The sequence below is a fragment of the Hyaena hyaena genome, unplaced genomic scaffold, assembly GCF_003009895.1.
Source record: "Hyaena hyaena isolate Hyena2069 unplaced genomic scaffold, ASM300989v1 scaffold_695, whole genome shotgun sequence".
Lineage (NCBI taxonomy): Eukaryota > Metazoa > Chordata > Mammalia > Carnivora > Hyaenidae > Hyaena > Hyaena hyaena.
The window spans coordinates 532,794-555,631 of record NW_024081326.1 but is presented as its reverse complement, the minus strand read 5'-3'; the positions used below and the strand labels follow the sequence as shown (position 1 = coordinate 555,631).

The window sequence follows — 22,838 nt, the reverse complement described above, 5'->3', positions numbered from 1 at the left end:
CCTCCTTATGGCAGCTTGTTGAGACCGGTACCTAAGGGAGGAGGAGGGGCTTCTGGCTGGCTTAGTTGGTGGAGCATGTAACGCTTGATCTCATAGTCGTGAGCTCAAGCCCCGCATTGGGCACAGAGATTACCTAAAAAAAATAAAAATAAAAAAGTAAAAAAGATTTAAGAGTGGAGGAGAAAGGTGTCAGAATTTGTGGACATGTTTTAAAATCACCACAGCAAGCATGTTGGGAAAAAAACATTTTCATATACTTTTTATGAGTTTAAAGTGGAATAATCCTTTTTGATGACAATCTGGCAATTATTTTCAAAATGCTTTCCCTCTGAGCAAGAAACTTCTAAGACTAGGTCTTAAAGAAATAATTAGACAAGTGTTCAAAGATGTAGTTACAAGAACGTTCATCTTTTTGTATATAGTAACAAAATATTGGAATAAACTAAATGCCTAAGAGAAATGGTTAAGCAAAAGCATGGTTCATTAGCCATGAAAACTGATAATGTCATTCTCTACTTACTGACATAAAAACATACCCAGATTTTGGGGAAATAATAACAAAACAATCTGTGTGTTACAATCCTACACTGCAGAGACGCAATAAAGAGATGAAATGAATTAATATATGTAAGTTATTTTTCAAATGTGTATACTTAGGGAAGAGTCTGGAAGGGTATTGCTAAAATGTTAACAGTGTTCAGTTCTGAGTATGGGACTTCAGTGATTTTTTTTTTTAATCAACCTATTTTCAAAATCAGAAAGAACCGTAATCTTCCTTTTGAAAAGTAATTTGGTTACTCATTATTTTAGGTCATGAATTATTTTTTATTTCATTTACTTCCATAATTTCCCAAGGAAAAAAATATGTTTTTCAGTGTGGTAATTACATTCACTATGCAAAGTCTGTTTACTGGTTCATCTAATTAATACATTTACCCCAGCTGCTTTGCTTGTTCACACAAGCAAACTCAAATTATCTAGAAAAGTGGGTCCATTTTGAAAACTCATCGTGGCCTGCTCTGAGTGCTTTGAGATGGGCTGGTCAAGAAAAGTCCTGCTTTGATGAAGCTGTTCAAATCTGCATGTTGTCACCATGGCAGAAAGAGCTCCCCCCAGATGCATTTCTGTAAGAAAACGGACTCCTTGAACATGATGTTCACATCCCTTGAAAGAACACCACATTGTGATAAGTGGGAATGTTTTCTCTGCAAAGAAACTGCTGCTCCCATCTGCGTTAAATGTGGCTCAATACTCAGTTTCAATACCGGCACATAAAGAAATAAAGCACGGGGGCCACCTGGGTGGCTCAGTCGGTTAAGCGTCCCATTTTGGCTCAGGTCATGATCTCACAGTTTGTGGTTTTGAGCCCTGCCTCGCCTCAGGCTCTGTGCTGACAGCTTGCTCAGAGCCCGGAGCCTGTTTCGTATTCTGTGTCTCCCGTGCTCGTGCTGACCCTCCCCTGCTCGTAATAAGTAAATGAATAAATGAAACATTAAAAAAATAAAACATTAAAATAAATAAATAAATAAAACATTTTAAAAATTCTTAAATAAAGCACATATTTTTTGCTTTGTTTTAAGTGCTTTACATATTTATTTAATCCTTAAGATGACTATACAGATTATTTTATACTTATTTTTTAGATGATTAAACTGAGACATAAGGAGATTAAATTACCTGTCAAGATAGGCCTTGACATAGTCAGTGGCATAAATGAGGTATCCAGGGTTCCTAAGCTAATTCTTACTCTTTCTCTTTTTATTTTATAAAAAGGCTACACCTAGGGAGATAGTTGGGCTGGAGCTGTGAATTCAAATGATTTGAACAGGTAGCAACCTTAGAGATGCTTTAGTCAAAGATGGCAGATGGGTGACATGCCTGCTCCCTGCTGCCGTGCCCATGGTAGCAGATGTTGCTGAGGACTGTGGCACTTTCTGACACTGGATCACAGTCCCCCTCAACATAATGCCCCCAACAGTTCAACTGGTCAAAGTTGGATAGAAACCTATCCATCATCTCTCATCTGTCTCACTACCATTTAAGAAAACAAAGACCTGGGGCGCCTGAGTGGCTCAGTTTGTTAAGCGTCCAACTTCACCTCAGGTCATGGTCTCACGGTTTGTGGGCTCAAGCTCCACTTCGGGCTCTGCACTGGCAACACAGACCCTGCTTTGGATTCTTTCTCTCCCTCTGTCTCTGCCCCTCCCCTGCTTGCTCACTCTCTCTTTTTCTCAAAAAATAAAAAATAACATTAAAAAAAAAAAGAAAGACCTGGAGAGAGGCAATATGGACTCTAGCTCTCACAGCTAATAGGCAGTTAAGTACTCATGTCCTCTAACAGGTCCAGAGTACCTTCCAGGTCAAACTTTCTGTGATTCTACACTTATATTAATGTCTAGAAGCTGCTTAAAGCAGTGGATTGCTAAGTACTGCATTAATATTGGCTATTATTATTATAAGATGGGAAAACTTAAAATATACCAACTGTAAGATATATGAGCTGTGAATACCAGGTCAGTTTGCAAAAGCATCTGCTGGTTTCCTAAAATGGGAACAGAGCTCTGGGCTGAAGCTGGCTAGACAGGCTCCTCTGTACTGGTTCCCCAGTTACTGCTTCTCAGGAATGTGCGTGGAATGGCTCCATCCAGTGTAGATCAATAATATAAACCAACCAACCTTAGCATCCCTTTGTGTGGCCCCAGCTGTGCCCCTCCGTTTTCACTTCCCCCAGGCTTGGCAGACCCGTAAACCACTCAGCCAACTCGCTGAGTGCCTGCTGTGATAGGACACCCAGATCTGGGCTTCCCTCATAGTCTCTGGTCTCCCTCCTACTCCAAACACTTTTAAATCCTTGGACAACTTTAACACTATTTCCAGCACTCACAGCAGAATGTTCATACATACTCATTTCCAGGTTTCAAGTGGAATAGAAAAATGCATATTCTAGTGAAGATATTTGACTTGACTCCTCGCTTTTTGATGCATAGTTTGGTTTAATAAATTGCTAAGTTAAACTTGTCAATTTCATCTCCTAGTAGATCCCATATTTGGCCCGTCTCTGTCTTTGCTCCTTGGACCCCGTCATTTCTGACCTGCCATTCTGCAATAATGTCCCTGTGTCCAGTGTCATCCACTTCATTCCCCAAAGTGCAAAAGGAATCTATGAAAGATCCCAGATGGAATCATGTCACCCTTCTGCTTAAAATGCCTCAGTGGCCCCCCACATTGCTCTCTGATGAAGTCCAGACTCAGTAGCATGTGGTGTATTCACTCCCCTGCCTCGTTCTCCCACTTCCTCATGTGCTGGCCATATTGAATCATGAGCCTTCCATAAGTTAGCCACCACCTCCTACAAGAAGTCCTCTCTCACAGCCTACTTTCCCCCACTCCCAGGCTGAGTTAATTCTTACCGTAGGCTCCCATATTACCCAACCCCATCCTTATCTTCAGTTTACAGCATCTATTATAGTACTGTCATGCCCATTAAAGTCTGTTTCCCTTTTTGGACTGTAAGCTTCTTAGGGTAAAAGAGGACAGTTGTGTCTTTTTCATCACTGTTTCCCCATAATATCCCCATAAATTCTGCCAAACACATAATTTTTGTGTATTTGTGAAATAATGAATCAATCCATCACCTTCTCTGAAATCATAATTAGAAAGCTAGTTAAGATGTGTTACCTAAAATTAGGAAACAAAGAAAGAATAACATAACATATATATATAATCATCTTTTGAATAAGGTTCCAATTCCTAATCATATTCATAAAATGAGGGGCAGTTAAAATAGCCCAAACATGGGGCGCCTGGATGGCTTAGTCGGTTAAGCGTCCGACTTTCGCTTAGGTCATGATCTCTTGGTTTGTGGGTTCGAAAGCCGCGTCGGGCTCTGCGCTGACTGCCAGCTCGGAGCCTGAAGCCTGTTTCAGATTCTGTGTCTCCCTCTCTCTCTGACCTTCCCCTGCTCACGCTGTCTCTCTCTCTGTCTCTCTCTCTCCTAGAGATAAATAAAAATAAAAAATAAAAAAAAAAATAGCCCAAACATGTTTGTTGATCTGTAGTCTTATGCTTCATCCACAACCTTAGAGAACTTTCTGGTCACAGTTGCTTCTTTTCTGACTCTCTCCTTGATTCTTCATTCGGTGCTTTACCTTATTGGGTTTTATTGGGTTCAGGAATATTGTGAAAGCAACAGCAATTTAGAAAAATCTAGAAGTGGGGCACCTGGGCGGCTCAGTCGGTTGAGCGTCCGACTTCCGTTCAGGTCATGATCTCACGGTTTGTGGGTTCGAGCTCCGCATCGGGCTCTGTGCTGACTGCCAGCTCAGAGCCTGGAGCCTACTTTGGATTCTGTGTCTCCCTCTCTCTCTGACCCTCCCCTGCTCATGCTGCCTCTCTCTCTCTCTCTCAGAAATAAATTTTTTAAAAAAGAAAAATCTAGAAGTGACAACTTAAAAACAATTTTTTTCTGGTTTACTTTCCCCAAATATAAAAATAATACAGTTTTTAACTAAAAATGGACAAAATTTTTTAAAATGAAATTTAAGGTGTGCCTCGGTGGCTTAGTCGGTTAAGCATCCAACATCGGCTCAGGTCATGATCTTGTACTTCATGAGTTCGAACCCCACATCCAACTTTGCTGACAGCTCATAACCTGGAGCCTTCTTCAAATTCTGTGTCTCCCTCTCTCTCTCCCTCTCTACCCCTCCCCAACTTGCAATCTCTCTCTCTCTCCCTCAAAAATAGAGTCAAAAAAATTTTTTTTTAATGAAATTTAAAATCATGTAAAAGCACACTTCTAAGATATATGTAATGGTTTCATGTTTAGGTTTCTCCTTTGTTTCTATATGTTTTTATATGTTCATTTTATTATTCTCTCAGGAGCGTCTTCCCAGGACCACTGACCCTTGCCCTCCCCTGGCCACACTGGCCTGCTTGCAGCTCTTCTAAGCAGTCATGAACTCCCTACCCCCGCCCCCGCCCTGCTGTGGGCAAGTGCTCTCTCTCTCTCTCTTCTACCTAGAATACAGTTCCTTGGACTGTCGGGTGGGGGCAGACAATGGATCTTGGCCTAAATCATGACTGATTCTACCCCCAAATCCTTCCTAATTTTTAGCCTAGTAGTCTGGCAGCATAAAACTGTGCTTGCATAATATACAATTAAAGGTATGTCTCTTATTAAGAGACGAAAAGCTTATTAACAACTCTTTATGGTTTGCTCAGTGAGTCTCAAGTTATTCATGGCCTGGGAGAGCAGATCTTTTTCTTCACATGCAAGAAGTCCATCCACTGCTCCCTCCTGAGCCTGGAAAGTCTCCTTTTTTCTCACCTGAAGATTTAGGTACTGATGCTCCTTATCTTTATTAAAGGAGAATTTGTAACTTGATGGAGCCTTGTAACCTCACCCTTGTCTTTATAACTTAACTAGCACTCTTCGTTGCTGTAGACTTGGGCCCCTCTCTTGCTCCATACAAGCAATGCATCTCAAATTGTTGGAGCCCTGGACCCTAGGATAAGCATCACCTAGGAACTTGTTAGAAATGCAGATTCTCAGCCCCACCCCAGACCCAGCAAACTTTGTATTAGTAAGTTCCCCAGGGGACTCAGTATGTGCTACTAAGCATTTATTAATAAACTCCACTAAGCTTGATAACCGTTGCTTCAGGAAGTGGAGTGTTCCTGTCCCTGAATCTTGGGCATCAGGATGCTGGCAGACTTCCTGACAATAACCAGCCTGACTACCTGCAAGTTTGCATGTTGGCCAATGATCCTTCTTTTGTCGCAACACACAGCAGCCTGTTAGCACACCCACAGGATCTCTTACTGACCTTCCTGATGCTGGCTGTTTTCTTTGACTAACATCTGTCACCATAGCCTGTGGGGTTTGTGATTGCCTAGCCTGCCTGGCTGGCTTATCTCCGCAGCTGCAACAGTGTGGCTTTAACATCTCCACCACCTGCCCCCACTGAACTTATCTTGCCCAAAGCGCCAGCCCCTTTGGGTCTTATTTGACTCCTTAAATTCACCCTCCCTTTCCCAGTCTTGACAAAAGTTTTGACACATGGTGGGAGGAAACTTAATAAAATCCAAAATTGCTTAGATTGTTTAGAGTTCAGGAAAAGGAGAAAGGGCAAGGAATAGATCCGCTTATAGTCTTTGAGTTTTGAATGAAGCGTTACCTCCTCAAAAACCAATTCTTAAGAGTTATTCTGAAAAATGCATAGTAAAAATAGGAATAGTCAGGGGAAGAAATGAGTTATGAGTCTCATCTAGACTAGTGCACAGGGCAGTGATTAATGATAAAGGGCCGGGAGCGCATTCCAGAGGAGAAAGTTTTAAGAGTAAAGGGGGCGAATGCAGACCATGCACAGAAGTGCTCTGGGATGGAGCAGTGTCCTCTCACCGAAACATGCTGATTTTGACCCGTTTAGGTTATGGAATTCCACTGAAAGACGGAGATGAGAAAACAGATGAAGAAGCCGAAGGGCCATATTCAGATGATGAGATGTTAACGCACAAAGGCCTTCGAAGATCGCAAAGCATGAAATCCGTGAAAACGGTGAAAGGCCGCAAAGAGGTTGGTAAAGTACAGAGGTGTTTGCCTAATGATTGGTGTTAAAGGATTTCCCAGCTGCATTATATCTCTCAGGATTTTAGCGATCCATAAATGAAGGAACGCAGTGGTGAACCAACAGTTAAATTTAAAATTCTTTATTCAGGGGGCGCCTGGGTGACTCAGTAGGTTAAGCATGTGGCTCTTGGTTTCAGCTCAGGTCATGATCTCACAGTTTATGAGTTCGAACCCCAAGTTAGGCTCTGCGCTGGCAGTGTGGAGCCTGCTTGGAATTCGCTCTCTCTCCCTCTCTCTCTCTGCCCCTCCCCCATTCTCTCTCTCCCTCAAAATAAATTTTTTAAAAAATTCTTTATTCAGGGGGCGCCTGGGTGGCTCAGTCGGTTAAGCGTCAGACTCTTGATTTCGGCTCAGGTCATGATCTCACCGTGGGGAGTTCATGCCCCGTTTCCGGGTCTGCGCTGACAGTGCGGAGCCTGCTTGGGAGTCTGTCTCCCTGTCTCTCTGCCCCTCCCCTGCTCCTGCTCTCTTTCTCTCTCTGTCTCAACATAAATAAATTAAAAACTTAAAAACATTTTTTTTAATTAAAAAAATTCTTTATTCAGATCGGATATATTAGGATCTCTGGAAATTTACAAAATTATGAATTCCTAGTCTTCCTCTGTATGCAGAAGATGGTATTCTTATATAGCAAATCATATGGTTATCATGAGCACCGAGTGCCAGCCCTATGCCTAAGTAAAGAAAGCAACTGACAAAAATAACTGCGTAGTTTTCTTTTAACCAACCCAGCATGAGGATTAACTAGAAGTTTATCCATAATGATTACTGTTTTTGTGCCTGGAAAGGAGGATTCCAGTGAATGGCTTCAGATCATTGTGAGCAATGTTCATTGACCCATCAGGCAAAGCACAAATAAGAACAGTTAATGTTTTTATCATGTTACATAAGTAGCCATGTCTTTTGAATACACACTTATAGGATAGTTGATTCTTTATATTAGAAAAGTTTAAAAAAATATTACTATGATCATAAGCTATTAAAGTTTCTCTAAGTTCAAAAGTAATTATCTAATTTGTAATAATGACACATTTCTCTCTTCAGGTGCGATATGGGTCACTAAAATACAAAGTGAAGAAGAGACCACAGGTATATTTTTAGTCACCTGCACTTCAAGAATCCCAAGACTAATCCATCGACTTTTCTTCTAACAGGATTCTTCTATTCAGGATTTACACATTAAAATAATACTTAAAATTGTGGCGGTGGTAGGGTTTATTTTCATCAATTTAAGTAGCTTTTATTTCTTTAACCATTACATTCATATTCTGACTACTCCAGGTAGTTATGCAAAGTTTTATATATATATATATACATATATATCTCAGAAATAATAGAAACTTGTGTTACCTGTTTTCAAATTCCTCAACAACATTGAGTACCTGGGACATTAAGATAAAACACAAACCCACAGTATACTTGAAAGGAGTCTTTTTATGGTTTAAGATACATCAGCCTTTGTGGTATTGTATTGTGTTTACCTCCGTTTATATTATGTCTCTCACATGAGGATACTAATTAATAGGCCTCTCATCCAGCAGTGATAGGACAGGGCATAATGTAAGATACAGTGTGTTTTATGTATTCTTCAAATTTTTACTATTTAAATACTTGCTGGTTTTTCCACCATCAGCTGATCATTTTTGAAACAAATATTTGAAAGCCAGGTCTCCACATAGCACTTTTATTCCTGACTAGTTTTGCACACTTGAAAACTGTTTACTTATTGACGACTGTACGTTTATTTTAAGCTTTTTTGACACTTTATTGTTACTTGTCATATCCTGACATGTCACATTTATGCCTTGAATTTCATCATCTCTTTTCCTGTGGGTTTCATTTGTTAAATTTGTTAGGTTGTAAGAATATGAAACTATACCTAATTGTTCACCTTTAACTATTTTTAATTCTCTCCTCTATAGGTAAGAAGCTGTCTTAAATGTAAGCCAGTTTTCCATATTTAGCCTTACTTTGGTAGTCAAACTTAGCATGTTTTTGTTAACACTGGTGACATTTTCAGCGTTTAGAAGTCATAGCTTTTATGAAACAGGGTCACGAAATTATCCAGCCATCAGTTCATTCACAAGGTTGGCCTGCTCTGTGCTGCTGATTTATAAATCTGCATTGACTACATTTAAATCACTAGTCTTTCTGGCTGAGATCATTTCCTGAAGATAGGCGCCAGTGCAAAATGCAGATGTTAATCTTACCTATTAGAACCTATTAGACTAGATATTAGAAAAATATGTTTTAATCCAAGAGATTTTGAGTTCCAAAATGTGGAGACTTTTTAGGTTGCATTGATAACTATGCATTAAGTCTGTTTCTGGTGGTGGTTTTAGTGATCACTCATCAAACTGGTACAGTTATAACCGCTCAGATAATTTACGTGACTGTTCTGTTTCTCCAAAAAAGAAAACAATGAGCGAGATTTGTGAGATCTTTGACCTTTCTACCTTTTAAGAAACGAAGCCAGCTGGCAGTGTATATTCAGGACCTCCTCAGAGTGTTGGCAGAGGACAGAATGTTTACTTAGGAGTAACTTAGTTTAATTCATACATTTTCCTTGATACATTCTCTTAAAACATTTTCTAGACTCTCTCACATTCCTGATATAGAACACCAAGAAAAACTTCCCTCAACTTCTTTTCTCTGGAAGCTTAATTCAATGACTATCCTCATCTACTTTACCATGACTAGTTTTTAGCCTTTTTGTTTTCTAAAAAGACTTTCATTTGTGTTCAAGATTCCTAGGAATCCTGATTATAAACTCTTGGAAGAGAGTTTTTATTTACATTGCCTAGTCCTAGATTTATCAATGTAAATGCTACACCATGTTTGTCTTTCCTACCCAAAGGCAGTGTCATCTCAAGTTGCCTGACAAAAGTCATATAAGTGACTTTGTATAAAAACATTACCTCTGGGGCTGCTCTGCGCCATTTTATGTTTTCCAAGACTAATCTGAGTATGAACCTATTCTGTAATTGTAGTAAACTCATAAATACCGCTCTAAATCAGACGAATTATTTATCCCTCTTACACTCCTACAAACGAAACGTTTAATCAAAGACACCAGTCACAGAGGTAATAATGCATGTCCGTTTTAAATCTCTTTCTCCACACAGTGCTCCGTCTGATCTGTTTCTCCTGTTACATTGTTATATGCAGTGGATGTCATTTTGCTATTCTATCATTTCCTTTCTCTCCTTTTCTTACATTTCTGAGATCTTGCTGCTTTTCTCTTGTGTGTGTTTTAGCATGCCCTTTCCTTTGAACATTATATGATAAGCTCACAAATCTTAGCCTCTTTTAAGGTGGAGCAGGCCATTTTTTGTTTCTCTGCTTTTGAGTCTACTGCTTTTAAAAGAGGGAAATCTATCTCTAGACCACAGTGCCTTGCTTTCCTACCACCACCATTTGGTTAATGGGCATCAGACGCTGCACAAGCCTATTTAGGGCGCTGTTTTGGTAGCTGTTGAAGAAGCTGTTTGAAGCTGTGTATACATAAATTGTAGCGGGTGTTTATTACATATTCCTTCAACTTGTACATTAATATTAACTATTTCCAGAGGTTTTGGAAGTGACAATTGATCTATTCTTCAGCTTACCATGCTTTTTCTGGGATAAAAAAACAAGCCAGAAGTATGTCTTATTGCTAAGTAATTAATTATGTAAACCCATCTACGTCCTGCACAAGATTCCCTCCACACAATTCGCTAGTCCATATATGTATATGGATTTGGCTAGAAAGTGGTAAATGTCAGCATTGCTAATTATAAATACTTGACTACACAGATTGATGGAACAAAATTATTAAAGTGTTTTCAGGGAACTAAATCCATATGTCACCACCAAAGATTTCTACAGTGTTATAAAATATGTAAATATTCCAAATTTCTGTAAAACACTGGTTAAATAAATACATTTTCTTTCATTTCTTTTTTTGAAATAACACAGTTTGATCTTCTATAATACTTGAACTTTTGTTAAAAATAATCCAATGTTACCTACCTGAAATATTAGTAATGTGTATGTTTAATTGGAAGGGACTAAATTTTTTATTTTGATTTTCTCTTATCAGGAAAATTAAGGAGTTAATATGTATTGACAAGCAATTTCCTACATGTTATCCTGTATAGGCTGATTCATTGGCAAAGCAATTAGGTAATTTTGAGGCGATCATTGTTATCGTGTAGGCAGTGTATATTTCTTAGTAAACATCATTTATGTTTACTTAAGTTTACTAAGTTTTACTGAGTAAAACTTCCTGAAGGAAAAATATGGCTTTTTCCTCTAAATGTTTAAGACTTTATCTACTGGTAGTGTCCTACAGATTTATTGTATTTTAACTTTTTAAAAATTGACCATGAATTAATATTTTCACCTCTAACACCTCTTAAATCTGTGTACTTTAATAGTTAAGAGAAAGCAGTTTTGTAACTTTTTAAACTCTTTGTAAAGGCTATCTTTAGGCTTAACATGGGGGTAATTTTACAGATGTATTTTTTGAAAACTTTAATATAAAATAAACTCATTTTATTAGTGACAACTTGTATTTGTGTGTCTGTGTGTGTGTGTGTGTGTGTGTGTGTGTGTGTGCGTGTGTGAGAATACCTATGTTGGGTTCCATAAATTTGTATGATTTATTATTGAGTATGTATATAATATGTATGTGGATATATATTATATAATAGATGACATGCACACACTGAAGATTCCAAATCACAGAACAAATTATTAAAAATCATATACATAACTGGAACAGTCACAGGATTACAAAAGAAACACTAAATTGTTAAATTCGATGTTGGAATGGGAAGATTAAAAAAAAAAGTACAGAAACCCTAGCCATCAATTTGTATTGGTTAGCTGCCTCAGACATAAAATATAACACAGAATTCAGTTTTATGTATCCTGAAAATGTTCTGAAGTTCCATCTGTTTTAAAGTCAGACGTCTGTCTGCCGCACATTTAAGCGTCAGAGAAATCCCATGTTTAAAAAAGTTTCTTCGTGTTACTTCATTATGATATATAATGTGTTAAAGTATTTCCAAATGGAGTTATGTTTTCATCTTTATTAGGAGGTACATCCTTGTGATGATCCAAAGAAATTAGAAATTTAAATAAAAATTCAAAAGAACACAATGAACATATGAACCATGGCATTTTTCCCATTTTATTCTCCCTTTAAATGGTTCACTGTTCTTGAGAAAGAGATTCATGGAATAAAAATCATGTCAGAGACTGATTGATTGTTCCCTGGAAAACTCCTCCCTTTTACCTGCCCATCAATTTCTAGCCTTGAAACACTCTCCTTATGGTCTGGTTTTGCTTTAATAACAAGATAATGCTTTAAACTGAAATTTTATTTTTTATTTATTTTGTGAGAGAGAGAGTGCACCTAGTGGGGAAGAGGGAGAGAGAGAATCCCAAGCAGGCTCTATGCTGTCAGCACAGAACTCGACATGGGACTCAAACTCAGGAATCTTGAGATCATGACCTAAACTGAAACCAAGAGTCATACCCTTAACCAACTGAGCCACCCAGGTGCCCCTGTACTGATATTTTAAAGCACAAGATTGGTAATTGTCAGTATAAGATACTAAAAGACCTGCTCAGCAGAAGCAGGAAAATCACCAAGTTTAGCCTTAGTTTATCTGTCAATCCCAGATTAAAGAGAAAGAGGGAGAAAAAGGAAAGCATGGCATTTTGGCATTATGTGCAAATCAAATTAGCATCATTTTTTTTTTTCATTCAGAAACACTCCTTGAGTAGCTCCTCACCGCCTATATTCATGGAGCACCTGGGCGGCCCAGCTGGTTAAGTGTCCAGCTCTAGGTTTGGGCTCTGGTCATGATCTCACAGTTGGGCAGGGGATCGAGCGCCACTGTGAGCACGGAGCATGCTTGGGACTCGTAACCTCTCTCTCTGCCCGTCACCCCCCACACACACCTTCTCACCCACCCCCTCACCCCTTGTGTGCGCTCTCAAAATAAATATTTAAAAAAGAAACAATGCCTACATCCAAGTAGGATAATGTAACAATTTAAGGGAAATAATTCCTGCTTTTCAAAATACCAAATTCATTATTACCAAATATTTGGATTATTTGAGTATGATTTATGCTAGGATTTCTTCTAAGTTATCAAATAATTTTTTTGGTTTCTCTCATAGCAGTTTTTTTGTTGTTGTTTATTTGTTTTGTTTTTAATCCCTGATTCCTTTCTTTTCCTTACCTCTTACATCCAGTACATCAGTAAACCCTTTTGATTCTATCCAAAATATACAGGCATACCATGGGGAAATTGCCAGTTTGTTTCTAGACCACTGCAATAAAGCATGTATCACAATAAAGCAAAGCAATAAAGGTTTTGGTTTCCCGATGTACATAGAGATTAGGTTTACATTTTACTGTAGTCCATTAAGTGTGCAATAGCATTATGTCAAAAGACAATGTACGTCCTTTAATTTTAAAATATTGCTTTAAAATGCTAGTCATTAATCACTCATCATAGACCTCCATACCAAATGTAATAGCAGTGGAAGAGCTTGACATATTACAGGAAAGGTAACACAAAAACCCAACAAAGTGAGCAAATGCTGTTGGAAAAATGGTGCTGATAGACTTGCTCAATGCAGGGTTACCACCACCTTTAGTTTGTAAAAAATGTAACATACACATCTCAGTAAAGTGAAGCACAATAAAAAGAGGTATGCCTATATCCTGAATTTGTTAAATTCCCCTCTGCTCCTAACCTAGTTTAAGCCATCATCATCTCTCACCTGCAATACTCCGGGCATATCGTTATTGAAGGCAGAATTTCAGCAGGAGCAAATGGTCTTGCACATCAGCCTTGGGAGAGTTTTTCTCTTCCAAGCATTGTTTAATGCTAAATTTGGAAGAAGTGAGTGAGAGTTGGTGAAGCCAGATTAGCTGAATTATAATGTGTTTTGACACAAGGCTGTCTCAAAGTGTTAAGAAAGAATATGGGATAATAGGTGATTTCTCCCCCTTCAGAATGTGAGGCCTCGTTACTCTAAATTTCAGTGCTACGACAGATCATGGTGGCAGCAGGAATCAATATTAGGTGTCTGTATTAGAGTTCTCCAGAAACATGGAACTAATAGATGAGTGTGTCTGTGTGTGTGCGTGCACATGCAGGTGTGTGCAGGTGCGTGTGCACCCAGGTGTGCATGTACATGGGTGTGTAGAGAAAAAGAGGGAGGAAGGGAGAGAGACTGACTTATTTTAAGGAGTTGGTTCATGCAATTGTGGAGATTGTCAAGTCCAAAATCTGCAGGGCAGATGGCTTACTGGAGACCAAAGAAGAGTTGATGTTACAGTCCCAAGGTCTACCGTGAGTAAATTCCTCATAAGGCCTTCAAATAAGTGGATGTGAGCCACCTACATTTTGAAGAGTATTAGTCTTTATTCAGAGTCTACTGATAAACTGAATATTAATCTCATCTGAAAAAACCTTCATAGTAAAATCTAGACAAACCGTTGACCAGACGTCTGAATACTCGCCTCTGAATACTCTGGCTTACATAGTTGACACATAATATTAACCATCACAGTATTCTTAATTAAGTTCCAAAGGAAAATATTTACCTTGAAATATAAAGATACATGTAAAAACTACAAGTCCTGGGTTTTATTTATCTTACAAAGAAAAGGATTGTTGAAGCACATGGTTGGTTTGGAAGAGGAAGAATAGTACTTTGTAAGGGTTATAATGTCTCCTGTATTCAACTGTGATAAGTAACATTTGTGTATCAGTTTATTTTCACATTTTGGAAAGAGGTATCATCCCTGTTTTGCAGATAGAGAAACCAGGACTCAGTATTGACCAACCTAGGACCCAACCAAAATATTTGTGACTTCAGATTCTTGTTAACTCCATTACACTTGGTTATCCTGGTGATCACAAAATATTTAAACAGTTCACATAGAGAGGATTCTTAGCATATCTGTATTAAAGCAAAATTTTCAGATTATTTCTCAGAAAACTAAATGGAGTGAAGTTTTTGAGTCATTTGATGTTAAGAAGAGATTTCACTCCTAGGAGTAGCTTCAGTAAGGAGAGAAAGGATGCTTTTCAAATGGAGAGGGGTGGGGGGAGACAAATAATTTACTATCAATTATTGGCTAAGACAAACAGGAAGCAAGCTGAAGAGAGGATGTAGCTTCAACGGGAGGAGTATCCTCTCAGTAAGTACTTTCCTTCCTTCCTTCCTCTCCCCACCAGTACTTGCTCTGTGGCTTCCTCTCTTCAAACCACACCTTGTAAACCCTTTTATGTGCTCTGTTTGCAAGAATTTTTGTGCATTGTTCCATACTGGGTTTTAACCAATAAAACAAACCAAAAAAAAAAAAGCGCCAAATGCCTCTTTACATAGGAGATGAACCTCGTTCAATCTTTTAAGTGGAAAGCAAGTACGGTTAGTATACATGCTAGGGGACAGTTTCCATATGTTCTAAGAAAGTGGTACTGTGTTATTTATAGTTTGCAACATGTTGTATGAAGGAAAACTTGCAGGGCGCTCCCGGGGCGGTAAATGATGTAAAGAAGGGAAGACTAGGGATACTCTATTTTGATATAGTCTGAGAAGATGCCAAAAAAAAAAATAGTTTTTAAAATATTTAACATTAGCCGATGTATAGGAGAGGTTGTGGTCTTTACCTTATAATAACTTACATTCTAAAATTAGAAAACACACTGAAGCACGGGGAGGGGGGAAAGCCCTTAATATTGTAACCTTACTAGGAAGGGGGGAGTTTCAGAAAGGTAAGAATAAGTAATTATCATTAAAAGGATGCATCTTCCAAAGTGCAAAGCACAGAGTTACATGAGATCTGGTTGATATTTGACCAGACAGTCACAAAGTACATTAGACTGAGACAAGTAATAATAGCTTCCTCATTTAGATTAGACAATGAGCTCTCTCTGCAAGCTGCTCTCCTCTAGATTGTAGAGGGTAATTGAAACGAGTTATACTGGGAAGTGGAATGACCAATTCCTCAAAGTGTGAGAGCAGAGCTATGGTAACCTCTTAAGCCTGGCCTTCATCCTGTTCCTATTTAGGGAATCCGCAGGGCGGCCAGCGAGGAGTACAATCTGCAGTTCGCCAGCTTTATTGTTTAGACTTGAAGGGAAGGTCATATGCCCTCTTTGACAGAGAGGTTTATGGGCTCTCTCTAATTAGCAGCACCCTCCACCAGACAGACTGTTGGCCACCTTCCAAGAATGAGATTTGGTAGCGGCCACTGATGAAGGAGAAAACAAGGTTATTTACCCTGTGACTATAATTCTTGGCACAAACTCTCTCTTTACACTCAGACACATTTTCCTTTGTTCCAACTTGCCTTTGGAATTCTGAGTAGGGCGTTAAGGGAGGGAAATGCGGCTATATATTTAGTGTAAACAACCCATATGTTGGCCTCAGATACTTTTTCTTTTTTGCTATTCTAGGGTCTCATGGTTCAACAACATAAATTAAAGAGAGAGAGAAATAAAAGGCAACATATTCAGAACGTTGCTCGCAAATGTAAATACTTGAGCAGATGCCCACACACAACCTCAGAAAAGGAAGTCTAATTTGCAACATTAAAATAACGACAATTGTGCGTTAGCGTTAGGACACTTAGAAATACCAGTGGTAAAATTTGATTGGGTTTAGCAATTACTGGAGTGTTAAAAGAACACCGGGAATATATTTGGCTTGTCCTGCCCTGGCGGTTCCATAAGACGGTGGGTTAAGCCGACAGAAATGCTTTTTGGTTGATTTAAACCAGATGCTCTGACTATTTTTGTCCCGGGAGCAGATGCAGCCGCACTGCAAAAGGCAATACTGCCCCCCTCGGCCGCGCGCCAGCTGCGGGAGCAGGAGCCTCGTCTCCACCAGCTACCTCGGCCATAAAAACCTTTCAAGTCCCCATTATTATTCCAGGCACATTCCAAGGGGTTTGAGTCACAGGGTTCACTTGGCTCTCCTCCCGTCCTGAACTGCTTGTACCAGGTGGAAGACGACCTCCAACTTCAAAACTGAAATCCATAACCGGTCAAGGAGCGCTTTGGGGCAAGCCCCAGATGCAGCCCGACGGCACCTTCTCTCCCACACCTGCGGCTTTGCTGGCTGCGCACCTGGAGTCCCAAGGCCGGCGCGAGGCCCGCTTGGTCTAAACACGGGGGTTTTCTTTGGGGAATCCTGTAAAGCTGCTCTACTTTCCCTGCTGGTTTGAGAAGCTCCGAGGGCCGCTGGGCAGCAGGGCAGGGTTGGAAATTTTTTCCGTTTGGCGGTACGTCGGGGACCGCTCGGAGGCCGAGGCTGGAAGCCCAGGGGGCTGAGGTTCCGCCGGCTTTCAAGTCAGCTCGGAGGGAGCCCTCCCGGCCCCTCCCACACGTCGGTCCCGGCCCGCCGGCCGCCAGGCCCGGGGCGGAGGAGCGCGCATCTGGCCGCCCCGGAGCCACATCTGGAACACTAACCCCGCACCCAGATGCTCTGGGGGCAGGGGGAGCCCAAGAACTCGCAGTGCGGGGTTCCGCAGCTGCAGCTCCTCCCCGCAGCCCGAACGGCAGGGGTCCGGCCTCGGGAGCCGCCCCCGGGGCGCGGGCTGGGCGGAACCGGTAGTGGGGGATTTTTGAGGGGGCGGGGAGGACGCGGAGCCGCGGCCCGGGGCTGCTGGGAGTGCCGCAGCTACACTGAGGGAGGGGGGCGGGGTGTTGGGACGCCGGGGGTGGGGGAAGGCTAGAGACGTGCCGAGGGCGGCGTGGCGGGGGGGGGGGGGGGGGGCTGGGAGTGCTGGGGTTGAGCCAAGGGCCTGCTTGCGCCCCACTGCGTGGGATTTTACAACCCAGGCCTCCCGGAGGTGGTGATCGCGGCGGGGACGGGCGCGCTGACCCGGCGGGCACCGAGGGCGGGGTTCCCGCTCCAGGCGCGCCGCGACGCAGGCGTCCCCTCCCGCGCGCCGCCTCCCCTGCACCTCCCGGGACCGCCGGGGGCGTGCTCCCTTCACACCGCTCTTGACCCGGAGGGGGCGGGGCTACACGAGTCCTCTAGACTTTCTCAAAAACCTGCGCTTCCCCGAAGAGGCTGCCTGGCGCAGGCCGGCGGGCCCCTCCGTGGCTGTGTGCGCGCCGGACTTTTGATGTCTAGCTGAGCAACAGTCAGGGGGTTTGGAAGGAGTCGGGGCTGTTTGGAAGATCCTCTAATCTGAACACATCGTTTCCATTTGACTTGTTTAACCAAGGTGAGGGCGGACCGTGTTCTTAAAAATTGTCCTGCGTCCAAGTTGCCCTTAGATTTTCATCTAAGGGTGTCACAACGCCCCAGGCCGTTGCGTAAATGTTTTGCGACAATTTAGAAAAAACAGAGGAGAAAAATATCCTAAAATAAAATCACGGCCGACAGGAAAATGCTGAAGGATGCTGGTTCTTCTTCATCTGTCAGCCCCAGTCATCACATAGTCTCCGTTCACGGCCTTCAGTTTACGGCAGATTTTCCTCATTAAGGGCAAAGTGCATGAATGGGCTCTGGCCCCACCTTAGTCACCAGCTGAGACTGGACGAGCTTGTTTGGACTGGATGAGTTACCTCTCCCCAAAGACGGCCGGGCTCACTGAGAACAATCAAAAGAATACATAGTCCATTAAGTGGTCAGGGTATAGTGTCCAAATAATAGCTCTTCCACTGCTTACCTCTGTGATCTGAGGCGGGGTACTCTACCTCTTGGTGTTGGTGGCTCAGTAGCACCGTTATAAAATCTATAGGTACAGTAAAATCTAACTACTATAACAGCACAGGGATGGTTTGAAGTTTGAGAATTACTGAGATAGAGCAAACCGAATGCATAACACAAAGCCCAATGCATAGGAATGATTCAGTATTGTTATTATCACTGTCAATGAGAGCAGGCTCTGTGTATCACTAAGATAAAAGTTGTGGGCAGTGGCAGTTGGAATAGGTGGGCTCCAGAGCTCACCCCCTTAAGATGAGTCTTCACACCTGTTGAACCAGCAGCCCTCAAGTCACAGCTCCAAATCCTTGCCCTGGTAGACCTTCCAGTCTAAGCAGAGGAGATTAGATGAAACGACAATGATACATAAATGTGACTTTTGTATAAGATGGATTTGACTTCTGGATGTCCCAGAGAAGATCAGTCTTTGAGAAAATTTCACTGGGTGATGATAACATGTGCAAAAACCATCTTTCTTTGCCTTTTCCTTTTCCGCACATCTCCTTCTCCCTTTGCTAATCACAGAGGAATGTGATCAGGGCAGCATCCATATCAAATGAAAAAGTGGCTACTTAAAAATATTTTATTTAATTTTTAAATCTACTTCTTGTTTTTGTTTTGTTTTGTTTTTTAGAAATATTTTAGATGGCACACAATGCATAAGTCTGAAAAAGTCAAGGCTATTGTGAACACAGGGCAGCTGTTGGAATTTATCTGAGTCTTATATTCTGCTAAGTTTCCTCCATCTAAAGTAAAGGGGTTGGATTTCCTTTTCCTCCTGCACTAACATTCTTTAGTTTCTATAGGTTGCTGTGTCCAGGTGATACTTCCTGTGTATGCCAGGGCCCACAGCCAGAAAGGAAGGGGTTTGGAGAGGCTTTGGGCTTGAGAATGATCATCATTGAGTGATGAGGGACGGTGATGAAGGAACTCAGATCAGTACTGATCTGAACAAGATAAAGTGTCTGTAACCAGGTAAATGCTAATATATTTTTATGCCCACAATGGATATATTTATATCGTATATATTGGTGTATCTATTTTAAACCTAGGAGGTACATACCTAAGTATTTATAGTATATCCACAGCATAGAGTCTCTATACACAGGTCCCTCCTCTACTAAGTTTCTCCACCACCTGCAAAAAAAAAAATAGAATTTTCTTCCTCTGGCCATGACAGCTCTGATTTTCCAGCAGAATGGGTAAAACAGAGGGTGTCCATGATTCTGAATGGATGAGAAAAGTGTGCCCTTTTGCCGGCCTCCAGTCATGTTGGCAAGAAAGTCTTCCAAAAAAAGACAGTGGCCCTTGTGTCCACAGCCCTAATCCCATTTTATCTCAAAATATCGCCCATACAATTTTCTGTCATCATCTTCCCTGAGATATTTCCCAAATAATAATGCAGCTCCCCCCACTTCCTGTCACCCTAGATTCTTCTCTCTCACATTCCACATCCAGTATCAGCCATTTCCTGTCAGGCACTCTAATTTATACATATGGATATGGATGTGGATATATGGCAAACCCCACCCTGTCTTACCACTTCATCTACTAGCAGCCCGCCAGAGCATCACTGTTTCTTGGCAAACCTAGCCTCCTAATTGTTATCCCCGCGTCCACCCCTTTACCCTACATTTCATTCTCCATGAAGCAGCAGCAGTGCTTTTAAAATAAAAATGAAGTGCGTTCACTCTCCTGTTTAAAATGCTCTAGCCCCCCATCACATTTGGAATAAAACCCACACTCCCCATGACAGCCTGTAGGATTTGACTCGTCTCATTCTCTCACCTCATCCTCTGTCACTTTCTTCCTTGTTCATTCCTCTCTAGTCATTCCAACTTTCTCACTGTTCCTCAAGAAATGTCAAGCTGACTCCTGCTTCAGGGTCTTTGCATTTGCTGTTTCCCCTGCTTTCAACCCAGATTTTCACATGGTTTCCCCTTAATTCATTCAGGTCTCTGGGCCAAAGTCACCTAAGAGAGGACCCCTGAGCCTCCCGTCTAATATAGATGCAACATAGCCATAGCTACTCTCTCACCGATTACCCTGCTTTATTTCCTTTCTTTTTTTCTTTTCTCTTCTTTTCTTTTTTTTCTTTTTCTTTCTTTTTCTTTCTTTTGTTTTGGTGTAAAAAAGATGGTTTCATTAAAGCACAGGCATAGGACCCATGGGCAGAAAGAGCTATTCCTTTCATATTTCTTATCAAATCTCTTATATGTCTACCTATTTGCTTATTACTTGTCTCCTCTCTAGAATGTATGCTCTGAGGGGTGCCTGGGTGGCTCAGTCAGTTAAGCATCTGACTCTTGACCTCAGCTCATGTCTTGATCTCAGGGTCAGTGAGTGAAAGCCCCGTGTTGGGCTCTGTGCTGGGCATGAAGACTGTTTATAAAACAAAACTTAGAATGTATGCTCTGTGAGGGTGGAGCCTTGGTTGATCTTGTTCAACAAAGCATCTCCAGTCTAAACCAGTGCCTGTCTTAGGGCACCTAGAAAACAATTGCCAAATGGATGAATATAAAGAGTCCCCACCTGGAACAGCAGTGCCTCAGTTTCCTCATCTGTGAAAGGGGCCAATAAGAGTGTTACAATGATTAAATAAATAATATTTGGAAAGTTCTTAGGACCGTGCCTGGAATATAATAATCTATGTATGAGTACTTTTTAAGAGAAGCTATTTAAAATGTTTGACTTTATTTGATTTTCCCCTTCTCAAGGAGTTTAGTATAAGATACTGCTTTACTATGATTGTCACTGGAGTTTTCATTATTTTTTTAGGCAAGTAATTTTAGTTTTAGCACCAAGTATAATAATTATTTTGCAGCCATTTTCTACTCTAGCATTTATACTTGGCCATAAATTCCATTTAGGCCAAAATATCCCTAACTTCACAAAAGAGAAATTGTACCTTCAAGAGATAACTCTCTCTATAATAATTGAACAAAAGTGTTCCTTACTCTTCAGATCTTTAAGCTTTTCTTGGCCAGCTTTTCTATAACATAATATTGTTATTTGGTAGTTGAATGTTAGTCCTGCAGAAAAATAAGTATCGTGCTTTTCTAAACCTGTGTGCCAAATCATCCCTGAAACAGGGGAATTGGGCCAGATAATCTCTAGAAGTCTCTTTAGCTCTGTTTTTCTATGGTTTTCATAATAGCTTATAAATGAGGGGTTCAGGACTTAGCCCTATATTAGCTGTACTTGTTTGTTCTGTGAATAGTGGGCAGTTGAGACAGTTTCAATTCTGGTGTGTTGTCTGTAACAGACTAGGTTCAGCATTAGATTCAACAATAAAGTGTCTTTGAACTGTGGACAGTCTGTCAGCACTCTTTTGGGACTAACATTTCACTCCTCCTCCCAGGGTCCTGATCACTCCTTCATACGTATCTGCATTAGAGAGGATTGGAAACACCCCCTTGGTTTGGTAAAATCTGTTTGGAGATTATTCTAGATATGGTATGTTAATGAAGATACCTCCTGTAGTCTTTACCTTAGTTATGGTAGCATCATTCATGCATTATTCGTTCAGTAAGTACTGACTGAGGTTTTAGTATGTGCTAGGAATTGTACTAGTGCTGATCACTTGGTTGTCCAAGCTGGAAACCTAGGAGTCATCTAAAATACACTTTGTCCCTTACTCCCCACATCCAAGATCAGCCACCCAACTTGTGACTATACTACCTTCAAGTATCTCTTGTATTTTTATCCCCTACTCCACCCAGTCCCCCATCACTGTGTTGGTAAAGACAAGCTAAGCCCAGCAGAGTGTGAGGCACTCTTATTTAGGAGGCACCAGCCCAGAACAGCGAGAGTGAGAGGGAAAGGGAATGAGGCAAGGGAAGATGTGACCCCGTGTTATCGTCCTGGTTACTGTTGTGCAGCGACACAACAATCACTCAGCGAATCCTGAGACTTCTCTGGAAGGGTTACAAGGAGAAACCACATCTCGGACTAGTCTACAAGAGAGGGGAAGCCTATCTGCTGCTCTCTCTCCTGGCCCCATTTGTCATTGGTGAATGTTCACCCCAGAGAGCTGAATGCCCCTGAACTTCTTCTGGGTTGTATCATCTGGCCACTTGTTGGCTCCCAGGAAGGCAGATCCCATGCCCAACATGTGATACGTCATCAAATTTCAAACGTAGAGCAGCAGCTTGACACGGGAAGCTCAGACCCAGAGAGAGGAAGGAGATCTCAGAAAGTACACAGGTTTGTGTGTCATTATGAAAGAAAAAAGACTTGAGGGGGGCACCTGGGTGGCTCAATTAGTTAAGCATCTGACTCTTGTTTCAGCTCAGGTCATGATCTCATGGTTCATGAGTTCAAGCCCTATATCAGGCTCTTCACTACCAGCACGGAGTCTGCTTGGGATTCTCTCTCTCTCTCTCTCCCCCTCTCTCCCTCCCTGGCTCAAGCTCTCTCTGTCTCTCTCAAACAAATAAACTTTAAAATGTAAATAAGTAAATAAATAAAAGAC

General features: G+C 41.2%; 1 protein-coding gene across 1 annotated transcript in view; it reads left to right on the top strand.

The window, feature by feature from the left end:
• The window catches only part of REEP3 (receptor accessory protein 3), a 102,883-nt gene extending 91,706 nt beyond the window's left edge, over positions 1 to 11,177 (top strand). Inside the window, exons 7-8 of the mRNA XM_039217459.1 lie at positions 6,429 to 6,574; positions 7,673 to 11,177. Of these exons, the coding sequence (XP_039073390.1) occupies positions 6,429 to 6,574; positions 7,673 to 7,729 (203 nt within the window). The 3' untranslated portion in view covers positions 7,730 to 11,177. The remainder of the gene's footprint in view (positions 1 to 6,428; positions 6,575 to 7,672) is intronic.
• Positions 11,178 to 22,838: the final 11,661 nt, after the last annotated feature.